At 43.4% G+C, this 24,956-nt stretch overlaps 1 protein-coding gene across 1 annotated transcript in view; it reads left to right on the top strand.

The window, feature by feature from the left end:
* Positions 1-23,332, top strand: part of xkr6b (XK, Kell blood group complex subunit-related family, member 6b) — a 56,733-nt gene extending 33,401 nt beyond the window's left edge. The window contains exons 2-3 of the mRNA XM_034075333.1: positions 15,734-15,930; positions 16,665-23,332. Coding sequence (XP_033931224.1) covers positions 15,734-15,930; positions 16,665-17,635 — 1,168 coding nt within the window. The 3' untranslated portion in view covers positions 17,636-23,332. The remainder of the gene's footprint in view (positions 1-15,733; positions 15,931-16,664) is intronic.
* Positions 23,333-24,956: the final 1,624 nt, after the last annotated feature.

Raw genomic sequence — 24,956 nt, 5'->3', positions numbered from 1 at the left:
GTTGTTAGGCCCTCGACATTGAGTTGAAGCACTGACGGGCCTCGGTTTTCGACGGTCGGGATGATTGCCCGTCTGCCGGTCCTAAGCCTGCCAGCTCGACGTTTGGTTGGCGACATTAGTTTCACAAGTTGGTCTTGCACCATTTCTTGTTACTTGCAGAGGAGGCCACGTGGAGGCTGTCGTCTTCTCCTCCCCAGACAAGTTGTGATGTAACCATTGTGTCGGCAAACTACCTTGGCTGACAATGGCTGGGGTTGCTGAATTTGAAACTTCACCTAATCCAATATGTGCAGTACAGAATTGCCTATAGACTGCTAGCATCCCAAACCAACTTCCACACATTAGGTAAATACTTCAGCCACAGTGAACGTGGACTAGCTGCTAGCACATCCACTGTGGTTTTTTGTAATCTGAATCTGTGAACCCCCCCCCCCCCCCAAAATGGCGCGTGACATGCTTTCAGACCTTTATGACATGCTAAGTTGCTTCTGTAGCTAAGTGGACATGCTAACTTTTGCAGCTTACCAGCAGATAACCACAATGTTTGATTCAGTCCCTTACATGTTTGGTTTCATCTCTTCCACTCCCAGGCACGCACTTTGGGCATGTCGAGAAGCCCAAAGCTCGACAGGCCTGTTGAGACAAAAGGCTTAGATCTATCAATCTCTACTATTTGGTTGAAGTGTACAGAAAAGAAGGTTTTTCATCAATTCCACCCTGATCCTCTTCATCTGCAGATCAATATACCAAGTACAGCCCTCGCCATGTCTTAATATAGCAAGACAGGGGAACATTCTGTTTTTACATCGCTTCCTGTGAGATTAAGGGGTCCCTCCGTGATGTTAAAGCATGAGGAGGGTTTTGCCTGGCCTCCCTCAGAGAGCGCTGGAGTAATAGCAGCTGCTCGGTCCTGATTAGAGCCACCGTCCTTCCAGAGCCAGGCCCACACATCTCTGTCCTATTTTCTCCCCCTCTCCCCCTCCTAATCTTCCTCTCTCCCTCCCCTCTCCTAAAGTCATGCTCCAAGCCTCTGCTTAAGAATCACAAAATCACGCTGCATTCCATTTTTTCCTTGTTGAGCTTTGTGCCTTTTCTTCCAAAGCCCATGTTGGTTGTCCACCCACCCATTACTCCTTATCGTACAAGAATAACTACAGCATTCTTAACTTCCACACATACATATGCATCAACATGTGCACAGGCCCACATCATGGTAGTATTTGTAGTAGATTTCTTTTCTGATACACCTACATACAGTACACACCCACAGACATGTATGTAAACACACAACTGTAATGAGTCATTGCAGGAGGTATCCCTTTATCCTTGAACAACCAATCTATGTTGAAGCTCAGCTGTTTGTACTTTTTGTGGTCAGCTTTGTGAGTATCAGCTGGCTGTGGCTCTTTAAATATAAAATACCAATTTGAAAGAGTTTGCTCCTATGTGCTTTCAAAGAGTTACCTTCTACATGTCAGTGGAACGTTTTGAATTTAAGTCTTCAATATCTCAACCAAAGTGATGTAAATTATAGTTTCATCTTTTACAAGCATATATTTCTGTGTGTGCTGTTTTTCTGTTGTCAAAATGATGACCAGTTAGGCTGAAGAAACTCCTCTGACTCAAATGACCACCCTGTCAGGGTGAGTTGAGCTGCTAAATGGGATGGGATGCTTTTTTATGAAAAGAGTAAGGGGGTAATATTGGCACTCAGATCTAAGTAATTGGATTCAGTTAATAACATCAGTTACACAGCCCTGAAAGCTAATGTTCAGACTTTAGGTATAATTAACAACATTTTTAATTTCCCCCCCAAAACAACAACAGCTTGGCTGCTTGTTCTCGGCAAATCCAGAGTAATGGTGCATAAAAAGGCAACATCTTATGAAAATAAAAGGTAGGGCATAATGCAGGAAACAAAAATAGAAAAATAATGGTGAAACTGAGGAGCGAGCAAGAAGAAGCAGGAGGGAGAGAAGCCTCCCCCCCCCCCCCCCCGGCTGAGTAGCAGCAGATTGTTCCGCCTGAGGTTTGACATGCTCAGGGGTTTTGTGAATGAAATGGACGCCTTGGCACCTGGCCCGTACATTACGCAGCTCGGTTCTCTCCTGTCTCCCCCCCCCCTCCTCCACTGCCCTCTCTCTGTCCTATTCATCAGGAGACTTCCCAGACTGCATGTTGGAGTCCAGTTACCAGGAGTCAATGTTGTTCAATGTTGTTGAAGCGGTATGTGTTTATCCATGTGTATTCATTTTATACTGTAAATCTAAAGGTAAAACTCATACATGTACTATAAATATATACTTTCACGGATAATGTTTTTATGATGTGTGTACAGTTGTGGCTATAAAAATAAAAAATCAATTTCGCCTTGGATGTATCTTTTTCACTCGGAACATTACTTACCGCTTCTTGTCATTCACTTACTCTGTGTGCACGCACGCACACACACACACACACGTGCACACACCATCATTTCATCCCTCATCCAAACAACCACAGACCCTCTCTTCCTTTCTCCCATCCCTCTCTCCGTTCACCCACTGAACTTTAAGTGCTCTGTAGCGGTAATGGCCAAATTGTGTTTCACTTTGTCACATGACATGCGGAAAACAAGCCTTAATGGAGCGAGCGTGGCTCCATTCAGGTATACAAGTATACTCTTTAAGGTAAGAAGGAATGCGTCATTGGAGTGAAAATACAGTGTTCATTTCAAAATAATAGCTGAACAAACGCTACTTAAAGCTTTCCACTTAACAGGACGGCAGAAAGCAATCAGGGTGAGTCGTGCAGTCTAAAAAGTACTTTGAAATACACCGAAAACTGCATCACTAATACAATGCATGACTGTCTTTGTCATCGTGCTAAATTGATTAACTGCCACCCTGAAATCCACAGTTATGATAAGCCAATAGACTGTGAACAAATTACTTAAAATTACAAAGCGTCAGACAAATAAAAATAACAATTGGCAAAGATAATGTATATAACGTACAAGTGATGTATTGACTATTCAGTCAAAGCCTATAAACCCTATAAACATAAAAGATGTGTGCCTGTCAGACAGTATTTATTTACCTCAAGTTACAACACTATCTTTAAAACGGTTTAATAAAAAAAACACACACATCCCTCTGGATATGTTATCCTTACATCCCTCATTTCCACACACAGTTTGCGTCTTCTTATCACACATCACAGCACTTTCCTATCCACCCAGAGCCACAGACAAGGAGCTGCTGCTGCTGCTGCTGCTGCTGCTTCATACACACACTTCTTTTATTGATAAGACAAGTATTACCGAGGGATGCTTGTGACTGCTCAAACTGATTAAGCCCCCTCAGCTGGGGCAGAGGCCTAGATCAGGTGTCTAAAGGGGGTCTTTGTCCTGTCAGCATCCGATCTCCCTGCATGGATTCATGGAAGAAAGGAAGAGTTCCCAGGACACCTCTATCGATCTGGTCCCATCCCCCCACATCTCTTGTTGCCTTCTATCCTCCGTCTAACCATCCCCCAGCAAAGAAAGGTAGAGCAGACCCAGGAGTTTTCATCCTAGCCGAGTGTGTTCATGTTGCGTCTGTGTGTGCCTGTAGTTGTGTGAATGCGTTTTTTAAGAGCTTGAACAGCTGACAACACTAGGGCCACCAGGGTGGGTGGAGTGGAGGGGGTCTGGAGGACGGGTTTTGGGCTGACAGCCCAGGAGCACAGCGGAGGACCCGGAAGGGATCTCGGGCGGACGGCCCGGGGGCAAGGCAAAGTCCAAGGTGGGGGTCTCGGGCGGACGGCAAGGTAGAGTCCATGGAGGGGCGAAGACCACAGCGGGCAAACTCAGGGGGCCGAGCATGCGGGCGAAGACCGTGGCTCTCAGGGGGCCGGGCTCTCAGGGGGCCGGGCTCGAGGGTGAAGACCGCGGTTCTCAGGGGGCCGGGCTCAAGGGCGAAGACCGCGGCTCTCAGGGGGCCGGGCTCGAGGGCGAAGACTGCGGCTCTCAGGGGGCCGGGCTCGAGGGCGAAGACCAGACAGCTCCGGAGACCGGGCAGGAAGGCGCTGACGGGACAGCTCCGGAGACCGGGCAGGAAGGCGCTGACGGGACAGCTCCGGAGACCGGGCAGGACCCGGTGTCGGCCGGACAGGAACCAGAGCCGGTGGGACAGGCTTCGGCAGGATCCCCCACGGAAGAGGACCAAGAGTTGGCAGGACCCCCGGCGAGACAGGTAACGGCGGGACCTCCAACGGAACAAGACATGGGATTGGCAGGACTCTCAGCGGGCCCTCCAACGGAACAGGACATAGGGCTGGCAGGACCCCCGGCAGAAGAGTCGTCGGCAGGACCCCCAACGGGACAGGACGGTGAGGTGACTTGAGAGGTGACTTGAGAATTGTCTTGAAAGGGGACTCGAGGAGACTTTGAGAGATGACTCGAGAGGGGACTCGAGAGGGGACTCGAGAGGGGACTCGGGTAGGAACTTGAGAGGAGACTTGAGAGGGGACTCGAGAGGGGACTTGAGAGGAGACTTGAGAGGGGACTGGAGAAGAGACTTGAGAGGGGACTCGAGAAGGAACTCGGGAGGTGACTTGAGAGGGAAGTCGAGAGGGGACTTGTGAGGGAACTTGAGAGGGGACTTGTGTCGGTCTGTACGCCGACAGGACACAGGGAGCTGGCGTCGGCTGGAGAGCCAGCAGGAGACGAGGTGCTGGAGTCGGCCGGTACGCCGACAAGACTCGGGGAGCTGGCGTCGGCTGGGGAGCCAGCCCTGTAGCCGAAACTGGAGTCGGGCCCATGGCTTCTGGGGCCGGAACTGAGGTCGGAACCATGGCTGTGTCGGCCGGTTCTGTTGCCGGAACCATGGCTTCTGGGGCCTGTACTGGAGCCCGAACCATGGTTGCTGGGGCCATGACTGGGGCTGGAACCATGGCTCTTGGGGCTCGGGCTGCTAGCTTGGCCTTGCGACTCCTTCTCTTAGCAGCCGCCTGAAGGCGCCGTGGACCTCCATAAGCCAGACGAGTTCCAGAATACGACGACTCCTGGCCAGGAGCAGGAACTGGGGCAGAAGCATGGGTTGACTCCAGACGGAACACACCGAGACGTTTGTAGTCAGCAGGCTGGAAATCACACAACCAGAGGAAGTTCAAAATCCAGCCAGGTAAGAATTTCACCAAGTCTGGTTTCTCCATAGCCAACCGGTGCGCCTCTACCAGAGCGGCCTCCTTCTGCAGAACACTGGACGCTCCCTTCCACCAATCATAGCAGCAAGCCAAATAAAAGGAAAAATGTTGTAGTTCCACCTCAAAAGGATCATCTGCTGGGTCCATTTCTGGTTGGTTCGTACTGTCACGGTTGAGTGAAGGAAGCAGGACCCAAATGCAGATAACTCTGATAAACCTTTATTTCAAGGATAATAAAATGAACATAGACAAAACAGAACACTCACCGGTGAACTCATTCACCAACAAAAGACGAACCAACACTGAACACAGGAAGAGACCAGACTAAATACAGGGAGGGGTGATCACGAGACGAGAAACAGCCGGGCAGGGGAGGAGAAACACAAGGGCCACAGGTGAACACAATCAGGCAACGAGACACCAGGGACACTAACGACGGGGGGAAAAACACAGGGGAAAGGACCAGACAATAACCCAGGAGGAAAACATGACAGCAAACACCCAAACATACAAAACTACAAACGTGACATAACATGAGAATCGTGACAACCTGAAAGGACAATGCATAGTCAGAGCACCTCTGGATTAGTTGCTATGGGGGCCACTTCATGTGCTTTCTCCCTCTCCGTCTGCCTCCATCTGTTCCTCCCTGCGCTTGCCAGGCTGACATTTTGATCTGTCACAACAGCTTTTGCTCAGCATGCCTGTCACTGACTAGCAGTCGGGGGCTCACACATATGTTTTGTGTCATTGAATCCCCTCAGGATTTTCCCATCGTGACACTGTCTGATGGTGTGAAGCCTTGTGTACAAATGGGACTGTGGGTATTTCATTTTTCTTTCACTTGAAGTCATATGATCGCAAGTGTTTGTAGTACGTTGTGTGTAATGAATGTTATGAAAACGGACATATTGGTCTGTGCTGAGGCCTGATATGGCTGCGCCTGTGCACACATGTTATATATTCATGTGTGTTTGTATGTTTGACAGGGAGAATGTGTACGAGTGCACATTTGATAAGCTTGTTGAGATCAATCCTTCAGTCTGTCGCTTTGTTTTTCACAAAGTGTGTGTGTGTGTGTATATGTGTGTCCCAATAAGCCTCAACAGTTACAGCAGTGGCACTGGTGTTGGAGGTGACATATACTGCATGTCAATAAAGAGACTTACCCCGCCTCATACGTTCACACTTCTCCTCTAGAGCTACTATGTTTCACATCAGCACGCTATGTGACAAGTCTTCCTCTCAAGTGAGTGCGCCGAGTGAAAAAATAGGGCAGTTTTGAGGCTGCTGTGTGTGGGAGCTTTCCGCATTTTCCCAGGGGGGAATATTTTGTAAAGAGGAAGATTAATATATCAATGGATGACTCGATCATAGTCAAACATATGCACATGCTGGTTCGTCTGTGCCAGTGCGTGCGTTTGTTAGTGAGAGCATGTGCGCAGTTCTAGGGAGCCGCCTCCTTCATTTGCATGTCTGGAGCGAACATCTATCATCATCATCAAGGCGCTGCAAACAGTGAGGAAGGCAGGCGCCGCGACGCTTTCGGGAGAGAGACTGAACACACTTTCAAACCTCTGTTGCAGCGTTATCAAACGTTTCCTAAACGCCTTCACCTCGGGGGGAAAGGCACTCGACACACTGGTAGATGCAAACAGACGGCATTTCTCTATATTATTTGTGACTGTATTTTCCCATCGTTCACCTTGTTACACACAAACCCTATCATAAAGACACCTGAAGAAACATCAAGCACTAAATGATAACAATTATTTCAAACACAAATACTCTTTTTCAAAACGTTATTTTCCTTCATTTACAGCTTTGTAAAGTGAGTCAATCCATTGTTGGGAGCCGGAGGGTATTACTGGGCAGTATTAAGAGAGAGGAGAAATGGTACCGATAGAGGAGCGAGAGATGGTGTGTGTGTGTGAGCTGAATAGTAAAAAGAGCCCCCGAGACGAAGAGGGTTGGTGGGAGGAAGGGAGGAAGCAGAGGAGGGAGGAGTGTGGTGGAGTGGAGGCACAGAGCCAGAAAATTGCATTGCGTGCTTGGTGATTAGTTTACCTCCTGGGTCTCCTTCTCTCTCACTCCACTCTTCTCACTCTCCTCTCACTCTCCTCTCACTCCCCAGGTTCTTCTCTACCACTAGTATCTTTTCCTTGTGTCTGTGTCTTGCCAAGTTTGCCGCCTCTCGCCTCTTTCCTCTTCCTCTGTCACTTCATCACACTGTCACTTCTCTCTATTCTCTCCTCCTCTCGCTTGCTCTCCTCCACTTTCTTGGCGGTTATTCCCCCCCCTTCCTCTTTTCCTCCTTGTGTGCTGACTTGGCTCTCGTCTTTATTATTCTGTTATCTTCCGGGCTGGAATAAATACTAAATGCCAACTAACCTGCAAGCTAGCCAATCAAGTAAAAAAAAGAAAGAACAAAAACACAATGAGGTGATAATGTTTTCTTTGTTTTATTCATTCACATGGATGAAAAGAGATTCAAACTGAGAACATTCATTCAGTCGGTAAGTCAGGAAAGCATTTAAACATAAGCCAGCGCTGCTAATTACAGTCTTAAGAGCAATAAACACAAGCTTCAAGTGTCCCTCGCAGCACACCACAAGTGCCGACACTGAAGGCAGCCCCTTTTTGGTGCTCTTTGAAAAGCAAGTGGGTCAAGCCTTTTCTTCTTAATCCGTATATAATCTGGCCCTGCCTCCTAGTTAGAGCAGCCACAAAGCAGTACAGCAGCGGTGGGGAGATGAAGGGTGATAGGAAGGGAAGGGGGAGATTTCACTTCAGGCTTAAAAGGCATTTCTCTCCAAGGAAAGCATTTAAAGGAAGCAGAAGGCCACAGCGTGACACTTTGCTGTTACTGTAATAACCACCTATCTTAATATTTTAAAGTATCTCAGTGACGTGTGTGTGTGTGTGTGTGTGTGTGTGTGTGTGTGTGTGTGTGTGTGTGTGTGTGTGTGTGTGTGTGTGTGTGTGTGTGTGTGTGTGTGTGTGTGTGTGTGTGTGTGTGTGTGTGTGTGTGTGTGTGTGTGTGTGTGTGTGGTGTGTGTATGATGTGTGTGTGTGTGTGTGTGTGTGTGTGTGTGTGTGTGTGTGTGGTGTGTGTGTGTGTGTGTGTGTGTGTGTGTGTGTGAACAAGCTGTAATGTGCCATGTGTTTGAGAAAGTCATTCAGTGATATTACTGTAACTGACATGTTGACCTTTGAAAAGCCACTGCCAGCCATCTCTTGAAAAAATTCAAATTAAAAAGGAGAGAATATGAAAGAGGAGGTTATCCGAGCATGCAGTGAGTGAAAAGCAGCTTAAATTGTTCCTTTTACATCAAGTCACATTAGCATTTCATGTTCTGAGTGTGTTTTAGTGCTATAACAAATAATTTCTCGAGCAAAATGCTGAACATGATCGAGATCCAGCTTCTCTATTGTGAGGTGTTGCTGCTTTGTCAGATGAAGAGACATACGGAGATGACCCTTTATGAAGATGAATCAAATAACCAACATCACATTCAGCGGATTATTTCACAAGGAAAATAACTTTAGTTGAATAGAGGTTTTTGACCGTCAATCTGCAGTTTTGCAAGAAGCATATCTTTCCGTGCTGTTCTCCTAATGAAAATAGAGTCAGTCGCGCAAAACGATGTGGCATCTGGTCGATAAGGGACAACAGTATTTACATGACTTCTCAACAAACACTAGGCAAATACAAACAATACTGCCGGATGAAATTCAGGGAAATGGGACAAGCCAGAGTTCAGGCTGAGGTGACGGCAGGGTTGGAGGTTTTATAATCTTTGAAATCAATCATTTAATCAAACCTGTCCTTCATTACAAATCGGAATATTCAAGAGTAATGTTGATAGCAGCTAATGATCAGTTGAAGTGATCAATATTGTTCTGAAAGGCAAGACAACATCCCGTCTCTTTCGCACTGATCCTGAATCTGCACCTCCTTATCTTGCTTTAGCCCATTATAACTCCAAATGATCTTAGATCAGCCCCAATCTCTGGCTGTCCTCCATCTAAAAGGCAAAGAGGCCATGATCACATGACTAGTCTACACCTCTTCGCCCCTTCACCTACACCGTCCACTCTTTGCTTCTCCTGTCCTTTCCTTTAGCCTCTTATCTCTGCTACCCACCCGTCTGAGAGGAGGAATAATGTCACATGGTCACAGTGCAATGCGTTTGGGTACCTGTGGACCGTTGCTAATGGTGACAAATGACTGGCTGTGCAGAGAGAACGTACAGTAGAGGAGCGCCACTAAACATGCCGGGGGATCATGTTTGTGCAGACTCATTACAAAAGGATTACACGTTATAGCTTGCCATTACATAAAAGACAACATTCATTAACTTCCACAAGGGTGGTTCAACATGTCAGCTCTAGGTCAAAGTTGTCGAGAACGTCGGTAAGCTAAACTCAATTGTCTTACCCTAACCCTAAACTCAATGAAGTTATTTATCCCTTTCTTTCATTTAGCAATTTGGTCAACCAATAAACCGACTTGCATCCAATCGCCACGGGTTTGATGACACAATGAGTCATTTTCACCAAATAGGAAATGTCGTAGCTCTCAATATCTCTGAATAACAACAATGAAGCTGACTTGAAGTGCGCATGTGTCTTTAACGCCATCTTCATCACAGCTGACATCCTGACAAGTGATTTTAATAGTATGTAAGCCATGATAGTGTGACAGGGCGCCAACATGCAGACTACCAAGACCCTGAAACTGAAGAAGCTAAATGGAATCCAGCCATCATTAATGATATGTTTTGCACGTTTGTCCTCCTGCGACTTGCCGTAGTCAGTGTTTTCTGTAAAAAAAAGGCAGTGGTTGTAACAAAGTTTATAATTGAGAATCAAAAGAATAATCACTTCTCTTTACAGACCCCATGAAATGTTATTTACGTGTCATAATTACAGTGATAATGTTTAGTCAAGACGTCAGAGGTGGTTAACCAGCACACACTCTGAACTGACAGGTGGAGCAGACTCGACACAGCGCTTCTCATCTCGGCTTGATGCGTCCCATCGCTTTCAGCTTGCATCGTGTCAATCCCGTCTCTGTTCAGCATTCCAGCAGCTCTCGAGTAGCAATCGCCCAAAGGCGCTGGTCACAGATCGCTGTGTGTTTGTATGCGAGTGTCTGACTTGCCTGTGGGACTGAGATCTCCACTCTGACAGCCTTTCATCCAGGGCTCTTCACCGCCATAAGGAGGATAAAGACATATCTGATGTAGGATCAGTGCTACCCTGCTGAAGGGAAAGCCCGTTGAGCCACAAAGTGTTTCCGGAAGTAAAGAAAACCCCTCATCTTGACATACATAAACGTTAGCATTTTCTTAAGACACAACGGTATACTATTCATTCCTGTTACTCTCAGAGACAAGCTACGACGCTAAAGACATGTTCACTACAACAGTTTTCTTTAGCACTGTTCAGATTTGAGAATGATGAATAACACAACAATGACATAACTGTTAAGCTCCCGCGAAAGAATCGCACACTTGTGAGACGGCAGTCGACAACAGTGTCCTTGAACAAGACGCTGAATCCCCGACAGTTTTTCAATAGCTCACCCATACTGCTGACCGTACTAGGGCTGAGTGAGAAATGACTTTCTCCTGCGAATATCCGTATCACAAGAAACACTGAAGCCAGCTATCTGTGATCCATCCCGCTGAGGCTCCAGCAGGAGAAATGCCATACATGCTCTGATAGAAAGCCACAACATGACTTTTTGCTGGCTGCAACAAAACATACGAGATGGCAATATTATGTGTGTATTTTGTACTAAGTGAGTATGATTGGTACTTCAAAATGCTTACATTGTAATTGTAATTGTAATTTAAATGTACAGAAGGAGACCTAATAGGAGTTGAAGGACAAGAAAGAGAAGTTTAAATCCAGAAAAGATATCTTTCCTCTGGCCTCCTGTTTAGTTTGAAGCAAACGGACTCCCTCAGGCCGGCAGAGGGCTGTGCAGACCTAAAGGGAAGAATTGAAAAATAAACGATACACTAGATCCCGAGGAAGTTATATGGGATTGGGTAAACAACTAGATTATAAATGATTAAATAGAGGAATATATATCACAACGGTAACTCAGATAGGACCCAACGATAACACTTGCAGAATTGCTCATCTAACTAGGTAATGAGTTTAAAAACCACGAGCCAAACAGAAAGAAAATTAGCCAAGTATCTGAAGCACCTGCTGTAACGGCCCTCCCACACACCCTCCACCAATCTCCTCAGGAAAAGACAGCATAGACGAAGAAAAATCTCTGCAGACAGAAATTGAATTCTGTTCCGCAATCTAGGCGGGGTGTTCGGAAGACTTATGAAAAGAGTGAGAGACACAGAGAAGTGAAAGAGGGAGACATTTAAATCTCCCTGAGAAAGGAGGCTGGAACCTCATTGGGAGTCAATGTGCAGCCCCACTGAGTGACTCAGGGTGTGACTCATGGCAGCTGGCATCCACTCTACCTTACACACACACACACACAACCTCACACTTCTCCATAAAGCCTCAGGCCTTGTGTATGCCATGTGTCCCCCATGCTTAGCGTTCTGTTGGATTCCACCTGTTAACAGCCAATGCATAAGCTCTGCTCCCTGCTGCTGTAATGTTACATGTGATCTGATGAATCAGCTTATGCCAAGATATGAATGCAGTCTGTCTGAGCCGCGGAGCCTTCCCACGATCGGCTTGGAAGACAGATGCTGTCAAACGTGGCTATGTCCGTCGATGGGATCCTTCTTACCACCCACTAAATGAATAAGTATAAGGGTAGTTGGATGACTCACCGGTCCATTACTTAAGAGGAGAGGGAGAAATAACTTGGAGAAGGAACCACATGGTGTGTCGCTCACTGCGGCTCAATCTCAGATCTTCAAATGTCTCAAACTGGCTACATTTTGCTCATTTTAAGATGTTGTAAAAATGTTCTCAAGATTGCATGTATGTGTTTTGGGGGGGTTACTGGTTGGCTGTGTATCGACTGCAATGGCAGACGGCTGATCTTGGAACACGGCCCCAGCACAGCGTAGAGCTGTTAGGCCATCCATACGTTGCTTAACGAGCCATGAGCGATCGCTATGATCTTGCCACAAATAATTCATGAGGAGCTCTGTAGTGGAGCTATGGAGCTAAAAGGGAAAGGGGGGGTGAAAGCATCTCGGAGTGGACCACAGCCTAAGTGGTGCATGGCCGAGGGATGAAGGGAGGAAGACATCAAAAGATCCATCTGACAAATGTGTCTGGAATAGAAAGGAAATCCCCCATTACCTACAGTTCTGACGGGACTGCGTGTGAACGCACGCATTTGTGTGCGCTTATTTTTAGACAGCCATTTGTGTTACTACATCTGAAAAAGGCACAGTGGGAGTGTTAGAAGTGTGTATCACAATCTCAGGATGTGTGTAAGATTCTTGCTAAGGCATGCGCTACGTGTGTGTTGGAATGTGACGGAGTGAGTTCAGATTTTTATGACAGCTGTGAAACCCAAAGTGTTCGACTGCACAAGTGTTTCTGCTGAAGCCATGGGAATACGAGCGAATAAAGTGTGGCCTGGTATCAAATGAAAGGGCTGAAGTCTAGATGATTGTACCAACGGTAGGTACGGTAAGCTACTGTTGGTTTGTTTAAAAATAGATTATAGGCGATAACAGAATTCAAATTAAATGCCTTTTGGATGGATTTCAATGCAATTTGGAACAAACACCTATGTTGCCCAGACAACAGATTTTGGTGACTCCCTGATTTTGAATATAGTGCCACCGGCAGGCTTAAAGTTTTCACTTACTCTCTCAACATTTACTTCTCTTAATGACTTTTGCTCTAGTGCCACCATGACAGTTAAACATTAATTAGCTACTGGTTGAATTTTAACAACTTCTCATCTAGTGCTTTATCTGTTTGTCTAATACTATTGATATAGCTGCAAAACTAATGACACCTATCAGTTGCAGTTGAGAGCAGTGAAGCATGCTGCCATTAGCATTTAGCTTATAGCACAGCTGTTCCTGGGTGCAGCCTCACGGAGCAGCTCACGTCTGTAAGGTTGTTTTTTCAAAGTGAGACATCTCTGGAGACAATGAAAATTACTTTTTTTGACGGAGGCACGACAGACCAGTGAGACGCATCACTGGAACACAGACTAATGGAAAATGGGGGGGCGGAGACGAAGAGTCGACGTAGGTCTCTGTGGCATGTCATTAGTGAGAAAGAGGGGTTGACTTGCTTCATCTGACATTTACCAGTCCGACTGAAAATGTCACCGAATGCCAGCCTTTACCTCTGGATATAATGGTGCCTCTTACAGCCTAGAGCTATTGATCCCCAAAAACTTGTGTCCATGTTGCCTCCTCTCTTGTTCCTTCTGTCCACTGTCCCGAGGAAGACCACCGTTCCTGCTCCCAGCCAGAGCTTTCATCGTTTTCTTTTACTGCGTACATTAGCAGATTTGGCTCAGCGAGTAAATGATGCCAGAGCAGTGCGGGGGACAGAGTAGATCCTCCTCGGGGGATATTTTTCGTTTGTTTTGACGCACTAGTGTGGATAATAGCACGACAAAACATGTGAATGGTTGTTATTCACTGTCTATTTGACAGGAAGATCTTTCAGTCATCAAGTTTCCACACTAACATTGGGTGCATGTGGGAGTTTTTCCTCCATTGATTCCTTTCTTCAGTTTCTTTCACACATTGAGGGACACTGGCCGTCTTGTAGGTTAGCTAACTGACTATGTAGACTGCAGAGGTTTGCCAACAATGTCCTTCTCTATGTCTTTTTGGAATATCTTACCAAAGCATGCTGATATTCTTAGGCATGAAATAAGTATTAAGGATCACATACAAATAACTTTGCACAATCCGACAGAAATAATGTCAAATCTATAGGTCAAGTGATTACAATAGTGAAAGTTATCCTATCAAAGCCCCCATAAACCTCTATATATAGTTTACATTATTTTTGTGAGATCAAGTAAACAATGGGAGAGGAGCCATTTGTACCAGATGTACTTCACACTCCCATTGTCACATTTAGCTGAAGGTCTACCGAGTTGTATTGTATGTACTAGTGGTTGAATCAAAGCAATCAGAGCCGACTAGATGATGCATTCTTTACAGTGCACTGATCTCAACCTCATTTCAAATTAAGCAGTAATCTCTTTCCCAATAGCTAATGCAGAAGCTAATTATGTTGAAAACCACTCATAAGCATTTTCTGTCTTTGTTTGCAATGCTGCACTGATTGTAGATCCATGGCCTCTCAATTGGTTTTGGGGAGTGCTACTGTCTAGTCTATTTCTGTCCTTAATCCACTATTGTCCTCGGTTGACTGCCTTCACATCAAGTGAAGGATTTATTTGGCTACTCTGCCAGCTCAGGCAGATAGGCCCTGCGGTTACGACACAATATGAAATGTCTGAATCCACTCTTAAGATAACTCTCACTGTCGTAATGGTTTCAGTGATTGTTTTCTCTCTGAGTTAACATGTTTGAAGAGCTGAAGTTGTTTACAGATTAGAGAGGGTAAAAAAACGCCAGGCTGCAGTTTTACGTCTTTTTGTTGCTTTCTTTGGAGTTGAAAGGATTGATGTTTTTACCAAGGATTTGGGGATGTTTCCTTCCAAGGCTTAGATTCTGCAAAAATGTTTTCCTCTTAATCACTTGTGGTCTTCTTCCATGCATGTTAATTGGCGGCGTTGACTGCAGCGGTACGTTTCCAAATCCATACCCACAGAAGATTATGATCTTAATGAGCTATATCACACAGCCCTGGGCCCATTACATGTTTGCCCAGCATTACACAATGCCATCAAAGCAGTGGTACAGCTGGGATGGCAACAGGAGCTTGATTCAATTATCCGGCCCTTCTCAGCTGCATTACCCACCACTCCCATGGCTTCACCAGAATCTCTTCACCGTTATGAAACTACACAAATCATGAAAATAGCCCACACAGCTGACAATAAGGGTCATGTGGTGACAATGATCATTGCCATGCTTACTGCGGGCCACAAATATGTTTTTAACTGTTGTTGTAGCTGTGTTACACAAGGCAGTGATACTGTGGAATAAAGCTGCTATGCAAGTAGTTACTTGGTTTGACAGGAATATATTTTTAGTATCTGTAGAATAGTAAAGGACAGTTCATGACTATGTTTTATTTGTACCTTTTAATTGTACTATATTGGTTTTCTTGTCTTTATTCTTTTCAGTTTTATCACTACAGCTTCCCGCAATATGTTTTTGTTTAACAACGATGATGTTGTAATCAAAGTCCACACATTTTCTGTCATCAAATGTTTATTTAATTGGTAAAGATATGAACATCTTTATCCCTTATGAATGCAAATTACAATATTTGAATTGTGCTATTAAAAGTGATAGCTACCAAGTGTGCTAAGGATGTCAAAACTCAACCAAACTCAAGCATGTGATGCAACAGTTTAAAATATGAAAACGTGTTATTGTGCCGTTTGTTTCCATAAGATAAAGAAGTTATTATTAGATTGTCTAACTGTCCGCCCTTCTTTTCTCTGCAGGTACATCCGCACCATGTACCTCGGTATACAGAGTCACCGGCAGAAGGAGAACCAGCGGCGTTTTTACTGGGCTATGATGTACGAGTATGCCGATGTCAACATGCTGCGACTGCTGGAGACCTTCTTAGAAAGCGCCCCTCAGATGGTGCTGCAGCTCTGCATTATGATCCAGAGCAACGATGCTGAGTGGCTGCAGTGTAAGGACTTCCATATGGCACTATACAGGCAACACACAACTTTCATTATGTTTGTGTCTAATTCCAGACATCTATCCTTCGTTTGTGCATTACGTCATACTGTTGTCCCATAATGCTGAGATGGTTTCGTATTTTAAACCTGACAGTTCATTTTCTGTGAAGTTCACATATCGCTTTATTTACAGTGTGCACTATTCTCCACCATTGTATTCAATTTCAAACATTCATCATTTTTGAAAGCTCTTTTACATTTCCAGTTTCCACGTGCAAAACATCTCCCCAAGGAAGGCAATTCAATCATAACAAGATACCCTCCCTGTCTGGGGGTCTATAGAAATGCCATCAATACATTTGCTGAGAGGCACCATGCTGCTGCTCTGCAGATAATCCTCTATCATTTTTCATGTCGCAGGTTACTGCTCTGACATAATGCTGTTATACAAGTCCAAAGCAAACTGAATTGTTGTTGACTGATTGACCTATGATGATCTTGGTAATAATATGGCTTTCTAGAATGTGATAGATTGCTTTGGCTGAAATGAAATGTACTGTAAGTGGAACGCCAGCCAAGTCAAGATAAAAGTATTTTTCTTTGGATTATGCTTTAGACTAGAAATAAAAACTGGATTTTTCTTTACATTTCTGGTGCTTTGAAAACCATCTCATGGCATGTCAGTGTATCTCATTCTTAGTCTTTCTCTTCTTTCACACTCTTTCTCCGTCTATATTCACAGGTCTTTCAACCATGTCCTCCCTCCTGTCCCTGGCCTGGGTGCTAGCTTCTTACCACAAACTCCTGCGTGATTCACGTGACGACCAGAAGAGCATGAGTTACCGAGGTGCCCTGGTGCATCTGTTCTGGCGCCTTTTTACCATCTCCTCACGGGTGATCTCCCTTGCCCTATTTGCCTCGGTTTTCCACATATACTTTGGCATTTTTGTGGTGCTCCATTGGTGTGCCATGGCTTTCTGGGTCATCCATGGCGGCACCGACTTCTGCATGTCCAAGTGGGAGGAAGTACTGTTCAACATGGTGGTGGGGGTGGTCTATGTCTTCTGTTGGTTCAATGTACGCGAGGGCCGGACGCGGTACAGAATGGTGACCTATTATACAGTAGTGCTGTTAGAGAACGCCATCCTCAGCCTCCTTTGGTATGCGTATCGTGACCCAGTCACCACCGACGCCTATGCCGCTTTTGCCCTCTGTGGTGTCTTCCTGTGCTTTGCCTCAGGTGTGGCCTGTATGGTTCTCTATTACGGGGTCCTACACCCCATGGGCCCCCGGCTGAGGGTGCTGGCCAGCTCGTGCTGCGCTGAGCTTCTTTGGGGCCTTCCATTACCCCCCGAGGCCGAGCCCATGGCTCCCACACCTGGACCGCGTGGTTCTCAGGCCACCCCCACACGGGGTCTGGCAGGGGAATATGAGGAGTCAGATGAAACACCCACGGACACCTGCCTACCGGTTTTCCAGGTGAGGTCCACAGAGCCTGTGGATGCCACTGGCAGGCCCATCCAGCCCGAGGGTCCTCTCATTAAGATAGACATGCCCAGAAAACGCTACCCAGCATGGGATGCACACTTTGTGGATCGGCGCCTGCGCAGGACCATAAATGTGCTGCAGTACATTAGCCCTAACGCGGTGGGCATCAGGTATAGGGACGGTCCATTTCTCTATGAACTCCTGCAGTACGAATCCTCCCTCTGAAGGCATCTTCTCCCACAGCTCTGCCAACGTCCTCTTACACACTACGATGCACATACTTATCCTTTCTTGGACTATGCTCTTCCTCCTCTCCAGATATTATCTCTTTCCATTTGACACACTGCTATCTCCTTCTCTCCTCTCTGATCATTCTATTTTCCTGCAAGAGATGTGTGTCGAGACGGTCGAAACACACAGCCATGATTTATTTTTGGAAAAGAAACATACAGTACAGAGATAAAATCATGAACCTCCAGTATCTGTGATATATACAGAAGAATCATGTAAATCCCTCTACATTGATATAGGAGGGTTCTGTATGCGTGTGTAGATCAAATATGAATGTTTCATTATGAAATGTGTTTAATACATTATACTGTATTGGTGATTCAACCTGTGAATACTTTTGAAGGGCATATTGTATGTCCCTGTGACATGGGACTGGCGCAAAGGCTGATGGGAATGATGGAGGAGAGTCTCAAAGGGGGCAGGTCTTTGCACATCCCAACATTTACTGCCATTCTTTATGTAAATGATTGTACTGTATGATAATGTTTACTAATTCCTTAGCCCGTGAATTGAAAAGCACTGAAATCGCGATACTGTAAATAACAAAAAGGACACAATCAAAGTCAATGTCCAGAAGAAGCACTTCAAAATGGATTATCCCTCTGTGAGCCATACATGGCTCAAGTGGAACCTGGCCGTACTATTTTTGTTCAAAACCCTTAATCATAATCGCATCATGTATGGAAGGAAAAAGAAGCACACCGACCTTCAATCAGTTCCACCCACATATATAATTTCAACAGTGCAGACTGCCCTCCAGTGGAGGCGAACTGGAACAGCATGCCTTACATGGTTATTTTTGCCCGTAATTGTGACAGCACAAATATTAAAGAAAAACACAATGAAAGGAAAGTAGAATGTAATGGAAATGAGCACAACATTTTCTGAATTGGTGGGTATATCATAATTAAACATTCCAATAACTTTTTTAAAGATTGTAAGGGTTTAGTAAAGGGTAGAAGGGTATAAATGTGTTAACACACATTTGTGTTTGAATTGCAAAGACAGCCTTCAAGGAATCCTCCACCATTCCCTTCTGAATCCTAGAAAGTACAGCCTCCCTATTTTGTTTTCTAATCAACAAATGTTAGGGTTGATAATATATGCTTATCTGGTGCAAAGACTCGTAATAAGTTCTTTAAAAAAAGACAACTAGGAGAAGATATTTCTATGCTATTATACTTCAGTGCGTGTTTGTGTCCTCATTTATAGTCATTGATACATTGACATCTATATTTTGCCAGAACACAAACTTTTTACATAACAACAATTGTTGTGCAGTGCAGTGTTAAAAGTTATACTCCTCAACATCAGTGTGCCCTCAAGAGTGTATACTCTAATATGGGTGTACAGGTCAACTGTTTTGGCACTGCTAGTGCAGTTGAAACAAAGCAAAATGGCATCTTACAGAACTGTCTTTCCGTCGTATCTGCGCCCTTGAACCAGTAGAATGAGTCCTTGCTAAACATTAACATATATAGGCCTGCTGTAAAGTGAGTACACACAACATCTCCCAGCTGAACCTGCGGGAGTTCTTCACTACGGATACACTTGGGACGGCCACTGTATTTACTCATGACAATAATGAAATCAAATATTTAAAAAAAGATGCCTTCTAGGTCAAAGGAGTTTGACTAAAACTCCCAGAGAGGGCTACTAAACAATTTATTTAAAAAAATGAATGCATTTCATACTCCAATTGTATCTATTTACTCAATGATTCATCCAAATATATAATGTGTGTTTTCTACATTGTTTGGCATGACGTTAGTATGAGGCATTAGTACCAATGCACCCAACCAGGGATGACCAAGAGCCCTACGCAAAGCAGAGATTCCTTTCTCCTGGCTCACAGGCTTTCTGCTTAGCTGTGGCCAAATGTGCCTACTAACATCGTACTGTAAAAGGCAGATGCCACGTTAAGTCCAGGCCAAAGGTGAGAGGGGGTTTTTGCCAGGGATGGAAATGAACATGAGGACAGAACTTGAGAAAGGTCTTAACTGAATTATGCTGTATGACTCTTTGTATGCTTGTGTAAGAAAGATGGGTGTTTTATTGTTAGCACGTGCTGTGCAACCTACAGTTTGTGTTTGGGATTTAAGTGTGTTTGCGTGGTGTGTGTATGCATGCGTGTCATGTGTATCTCCTGAGCCCTTTTCCACAGTTCTGTCCTCTCGCCGAAAGTTCGGCTCCACCCTTGGTTGCTGCTCTGCCCTCTTCCCAATCCCTGCGTTGCTGGGCCTTGGTGCACTCCCATGACACACTCTCACACTTTCTGGTAACTGAACAACAGGGTTGAGGCTGAACAACTGGAGATCCTGGCATGAGAACATGCAATGAGGTACACTGCCATAACCAAGAGCTTCAACATCCAGGGTCTGCCACCCTTCAGCTTAAAGCGATGTTCAGCCCTGAGTAATATTTAACTGTTGGGTCAGCTCGGTTGGAGCAAACATCCAACACCCCATATGTTTTGATATACATGAGTATGCAAACAACCAAGTTGTTCATTGTTTACCATAGCAGCCAGTAGTTCTCTTTGTTGTAGTGAATTAACAGCCATGTTAATAGCAAGCCAATTAATGTAAACAAATATTGTTGGACTTAAAAAAAAAAACTAAGCAAAGCAGCCAATACAGGGGTTCCTCAGGACCAACAACCAAGACCACTATACCAGCTGACTCAGGGGTGTCTCAATGCAGTTCTCATCCCCAGGCATGTCCTCCATTTTTTCCTTACAAAATTGCATCCTGGACCACAATGTGGCTGGGATTGCACCACTACGTGGCTGGGATTGCACCACTTAATTATGGTTTGCACATTTGTTTTAATGGGAATGGTTGCTCATTCTTATTATTGGTGGGGGGATAGGCAGTTTTTTGTGGTAGTTGGCTGCCTGGCAAACACTGCTGACATTTTACAGACATGGACATAAGTCCAAATCAGGTGCAAATACACTGTGATTAATTCATTTTTGTGCGGGTGTGTTTGTGTGGGAGTACAGTAGTATATATTATAACAACCAAGATTATGTACAATTGGGCTGCATTTCATCTTGTGGTGCTTAATGTTGTATAATGCAGAGTATTTATGCTTGCTTAGCTGTGTCATATGAATAAAGTAATTACAGTTAATTACATTGTTGATTTTAATTAAGTATGTGAAGAGTCTAAATGTACAAGTCTAGATTTTTATGAAACATGCAGTATATTTTACTTATTTCTACAGAACAATCACATTATTGCCACATTCTGTGTATTTTTAAACAAATTAGCTAGAAGCCCAATAAGTAGGTTTTAATTTAGTATTTTTAATGTTTTCCTTAATTATACACAGGTTTCAAAAGCTAAGCTACACAAGGGTTGCATTTGGAAACATTACCAAACAATATTATATTTGGCCGCCACACATTACAATATGAACAAGGTCACAAAGAAATCCCCTGTTTCTGTCAGGTTGCAAGCCCCCATCTTTCAACTGACACAACGCACAAGAGTGTTTAAGTAGCAAGCTTGTTCTACTCTGTCCTTGTTGTGCCTTGTTACTTTGGGTGCTTCAATCCAGCCATGGCAGCCAGGCCCGCAAACAACAATGCCAATTTGTTTCTTTACTTGTTCCATGTGCCAGCCCACTCATCAAGATGGTGACAACACCAAACAATATTCTTCCTGTTTGTCTCTCCAAACCAAATCAAGCCAAGTTCTCAATTTTGTCACCTCATTTGACAACTCCATTTAATCTTACTATTTCATTTAAGTTGACATCCACAGTTGCACTGTTTCCTCGTTACAGTGTTACAACTAATAACAGAGTGAAAGAACCAAGTGGTGCATATGTCAAAGACATGGGAGGAGAAGTAAGGCAATACTGAACACCTTCTGTACTTGAACGTAGGGTTCCTCATCTATATTACGTTGGAGCAAGCTGAAATACAACAGCCCCAGTTAATTCAGCAAGTTACAATTAGCAGTTTGGACTGAGCTCTAAAGTGTTAGCTTTGGACTGTTTGATGGAAACTCTTAACAGATGCCAGCCACGGTACCGAGCGATTTGGTCAATGATTGTTTTGTACTTTTGTCTATGCCTTTACATCTACTTCTGTCTTGCAATGATGAATGATTTGTGGTGCCAAGACGTAAAGTTTCTGTGTCGTTTGTCTTGTGTGAAAAATACTTCCTCTAGCCAAAACAATAATGCCTGCAGTTGGATTTGAACGAGAGTCAATGATGACAAAATGCGCAAAAAAAACATTTATGTTGCATAAATGTTGCTTACAATGTAAGGATTAACAGGCCTGATCACTATTTCACTTTTAAATAACCTGATTTTCTTGTTTTCCTACCACCTCCCAGCATGCCTTTGGAAGTCATTGTGAGGTGACCCTCAACATTTAGCATGTAAGTGCTCTCGACTGCACAACAAACCCTCTGATTTCTGCATTAATGTGTAGCAGCAGGTCAGTGTTTGACTTGGTTTGAATCTGTACCTTTGTGTCATGACTCATGACCATCTCTTTGACCACTGGAGCAGTATGTTCAGAAGATAAAATGGTGCATTTTCTTCTTTTATTTTTGATTCCGTTTTGATTTATGTTAATAACCTGGTGCTGAATAAATACATTTAAAAAGGTGCTACTACTGTGGACTGCAGTCCACTTTTTAGCTTTCTGATAGCATAGCCTGACTGAGAGGGCCTGCGCCCCACATACTTGCAGTCTCAAAATGCTTGAGCGCTAGCACCTTACAGCCACATAGTTTACAGCAGACTTCAACTCTCAATGGTGCCATTTTGATTTCCTAACTTGCTCAAAAAACGAGTGACTCTCTGCATTTAATGTTTAATATACTGGTTTAAGCATAGAGTATGTTTTTCGTCTACTATGATTCAATCTGCACTAGGATTTTTTTATTTCTTTTCTCTGAGAGAGAATGAAACTGGCAGATAAAAGCATCTTTATGGCAGACGAACAGGATCACAAATGCTACTGGAGTTTGGGTTAAAAAAATAGAACGTGATTGCTGTGTTGTAAATTCCTGTCATCTATATGTCCTTAATCTGTGTGTATCTACTTTTTGTTGTTATTGTAGAATTGGCTGTAATATTTTTGTTTAACATGGATTTGATATTCCAATTAAGCGACTATGGTTGTTATATTAATTGCTGCTGATTTTTGAAATAGTTATCAAATTGTGTTGGGAAATAATGCTTTGTTTATATTCAATCAATTTCTAGATTGTGTTAGCTTGTTGGTGTATTTTACAAATCAGGATATTTCCTAGACCATTATTATTTTTTCCAGGGTATTCCAAATGTTGGCACAATGTCAGAAAGCAAATTTGCTACAATCTGTAGCATCTTTATGAAAGTGTACTCATACAACCAATGTTTTAACTGAGAACATAAAAGGAATGGTTTCTTTGTTGTTAAATATAACATAGTACACTGTTTAATGGAAACCCTGTTCTTTAAAAAAAGCAAAACTGATGTCCTTTTTTTGGGAACAATATGAATATTATTAATAACATATGGTGCTACGGTTCTTTTTGTATGTTTTGGTTTTTAGATGAAAAGAGAAATATTATGCTGAAAATGTAATGTTAAGCCTTACTGTAGATTCATATATCAGACTGTTCATCCCAGAAAAGAAAAATAAATATAGTATTTAAAAGTGCATTTTAGTACTGTGTTCACATGCACAATTCACATTTCAACATATGAAGGCAGATGCAAAGATGTAAGCTACACACCTTAATTGTGTTTTAATGTGATACATTCCAGCCTCTGATGGGAATGTCTAGCAGATAAAAGGCCTCCACACTCACACAGGTGTTTTCATTTCATTTGAATATACTTATTCAGGTTGAAGTTGTGGTGGGGATTACTGTGATAACACCAAACACAGAATGATGCATTAATCAAAATAATGAAAGTGAACATTTTTAGAGATGACGATCAATCTGAGGAAGGTGTAATCAGGGACAATAAGTGAAAACACCTGCGTAGTTTGACTAAAGCTGTTTAAGATCTTTTAACATGAGTCCAATACATCACATCATTTTTTGCTAATTATTTCACGATACCAACAATAATTATTGTGGAATATATTTGGCACATTGGAATAACAGTTCAAATATACGTGACATTTTCTTAATTGCAGTTGTAATTTTAGAGCCAATTTAGAAGGATGTATTATTTTATTTGAAAAGAGACCTTTGACTTAACAAATTCAGACCTGATTAAACCACAAATGACCTAAAAAAGCCATCAAAGCGACATTTCAGGACCATCCCAAATCAATATTTTTAATGGCAGTCATTTTTATCATTTTATTTTGTCAGAAGTAAAAAGAGTAGGAAGAACACGGCTGAAACTGATTTTATATTTGTATTAGTGAAACAAAGCAAAGGTAAGACTTACATTGGGTGATGTGAATAAATACACACGACAACACAAAACAAAATAAATAGAGCAAATGTTAGGTTAAATGGTGTATGGTGTGTGTGTGTACTGTATTATCAAAGGTGCACAGTAGTGTTACTAGTACAGTGTAGTCATATGGTTTAAAGGGGGAAAGTAGGAAAGACATAGAGAGTAGTCAGGAAACAGCTTTCCTGACAGGGTTGGCTTATTATATCCCACTTTGCAACCATTTACAAATATTGGGTTTCATTTGTATTAGCATTTATTTATTTTGTAAACCTTTTTTCAGTAGGTACCTTTTTAAGCATCCCCCAGGTGAACCTCGTTTTTTTAACCATTTCATCAATTACACCTGTGCTTTTTCTTAGACAAGCCAGAAGCTTGAAATAGGTCTATACCTTAGGCTATATACTTTTTACACAGGTTTAGAAAAATGAAAGGTAAGCATGTGATATGTATACAAATTAAATACCACTGACAGTTACCATATGAGTACATAACATAGCCTACCCTTTCTTTTGTTGCCACTTTGCAGCCAACCTTGTGAGTCGAGACTTTCATATGCTCTTGCTGTATGCATGTCTCTGTCTTTTTCACCCCACTTGTCTTCTCTCTCACTCATGCGTGTACAATCATGTCCTAGTAAAATAGGGATATAAAACAAAAGCCGTAAACAGGCTGTCAGACATTGCTTTCATATAACATATGTATAGTCTCTTGCTCAGTGAAACACCTGCATTTGAACAGCTCAATTGTGATTTTAGACTTAACCTTAACAATAATACTGAAAGGAGTCAGAGCTTTTCCTGTTATTTAAAGTGAAAATGTCAGCTGT

The sequence above is a fragment of the Pseudochaenichthys georgianus genome, chromosome 24 (assembly GCF_902827115.2).
Source record: "Pseudochaenichthys georgianus chromosome 24, fPseGeo1.2, whole genome shotgun sequence".
NCBI classification, from domain to species: domain Eukaryota; kingdom Metazoa; phylum Chordata; class Actinopteri; order Perciformes; family Channichthyidae; genus Pseudochaenichthys; species Pseudochaenichthys georgianus.
Note: the sequence above shows the minus strand (reverse complement) of the source record. Positions and strands in the feature narration are given on the sequence as shown.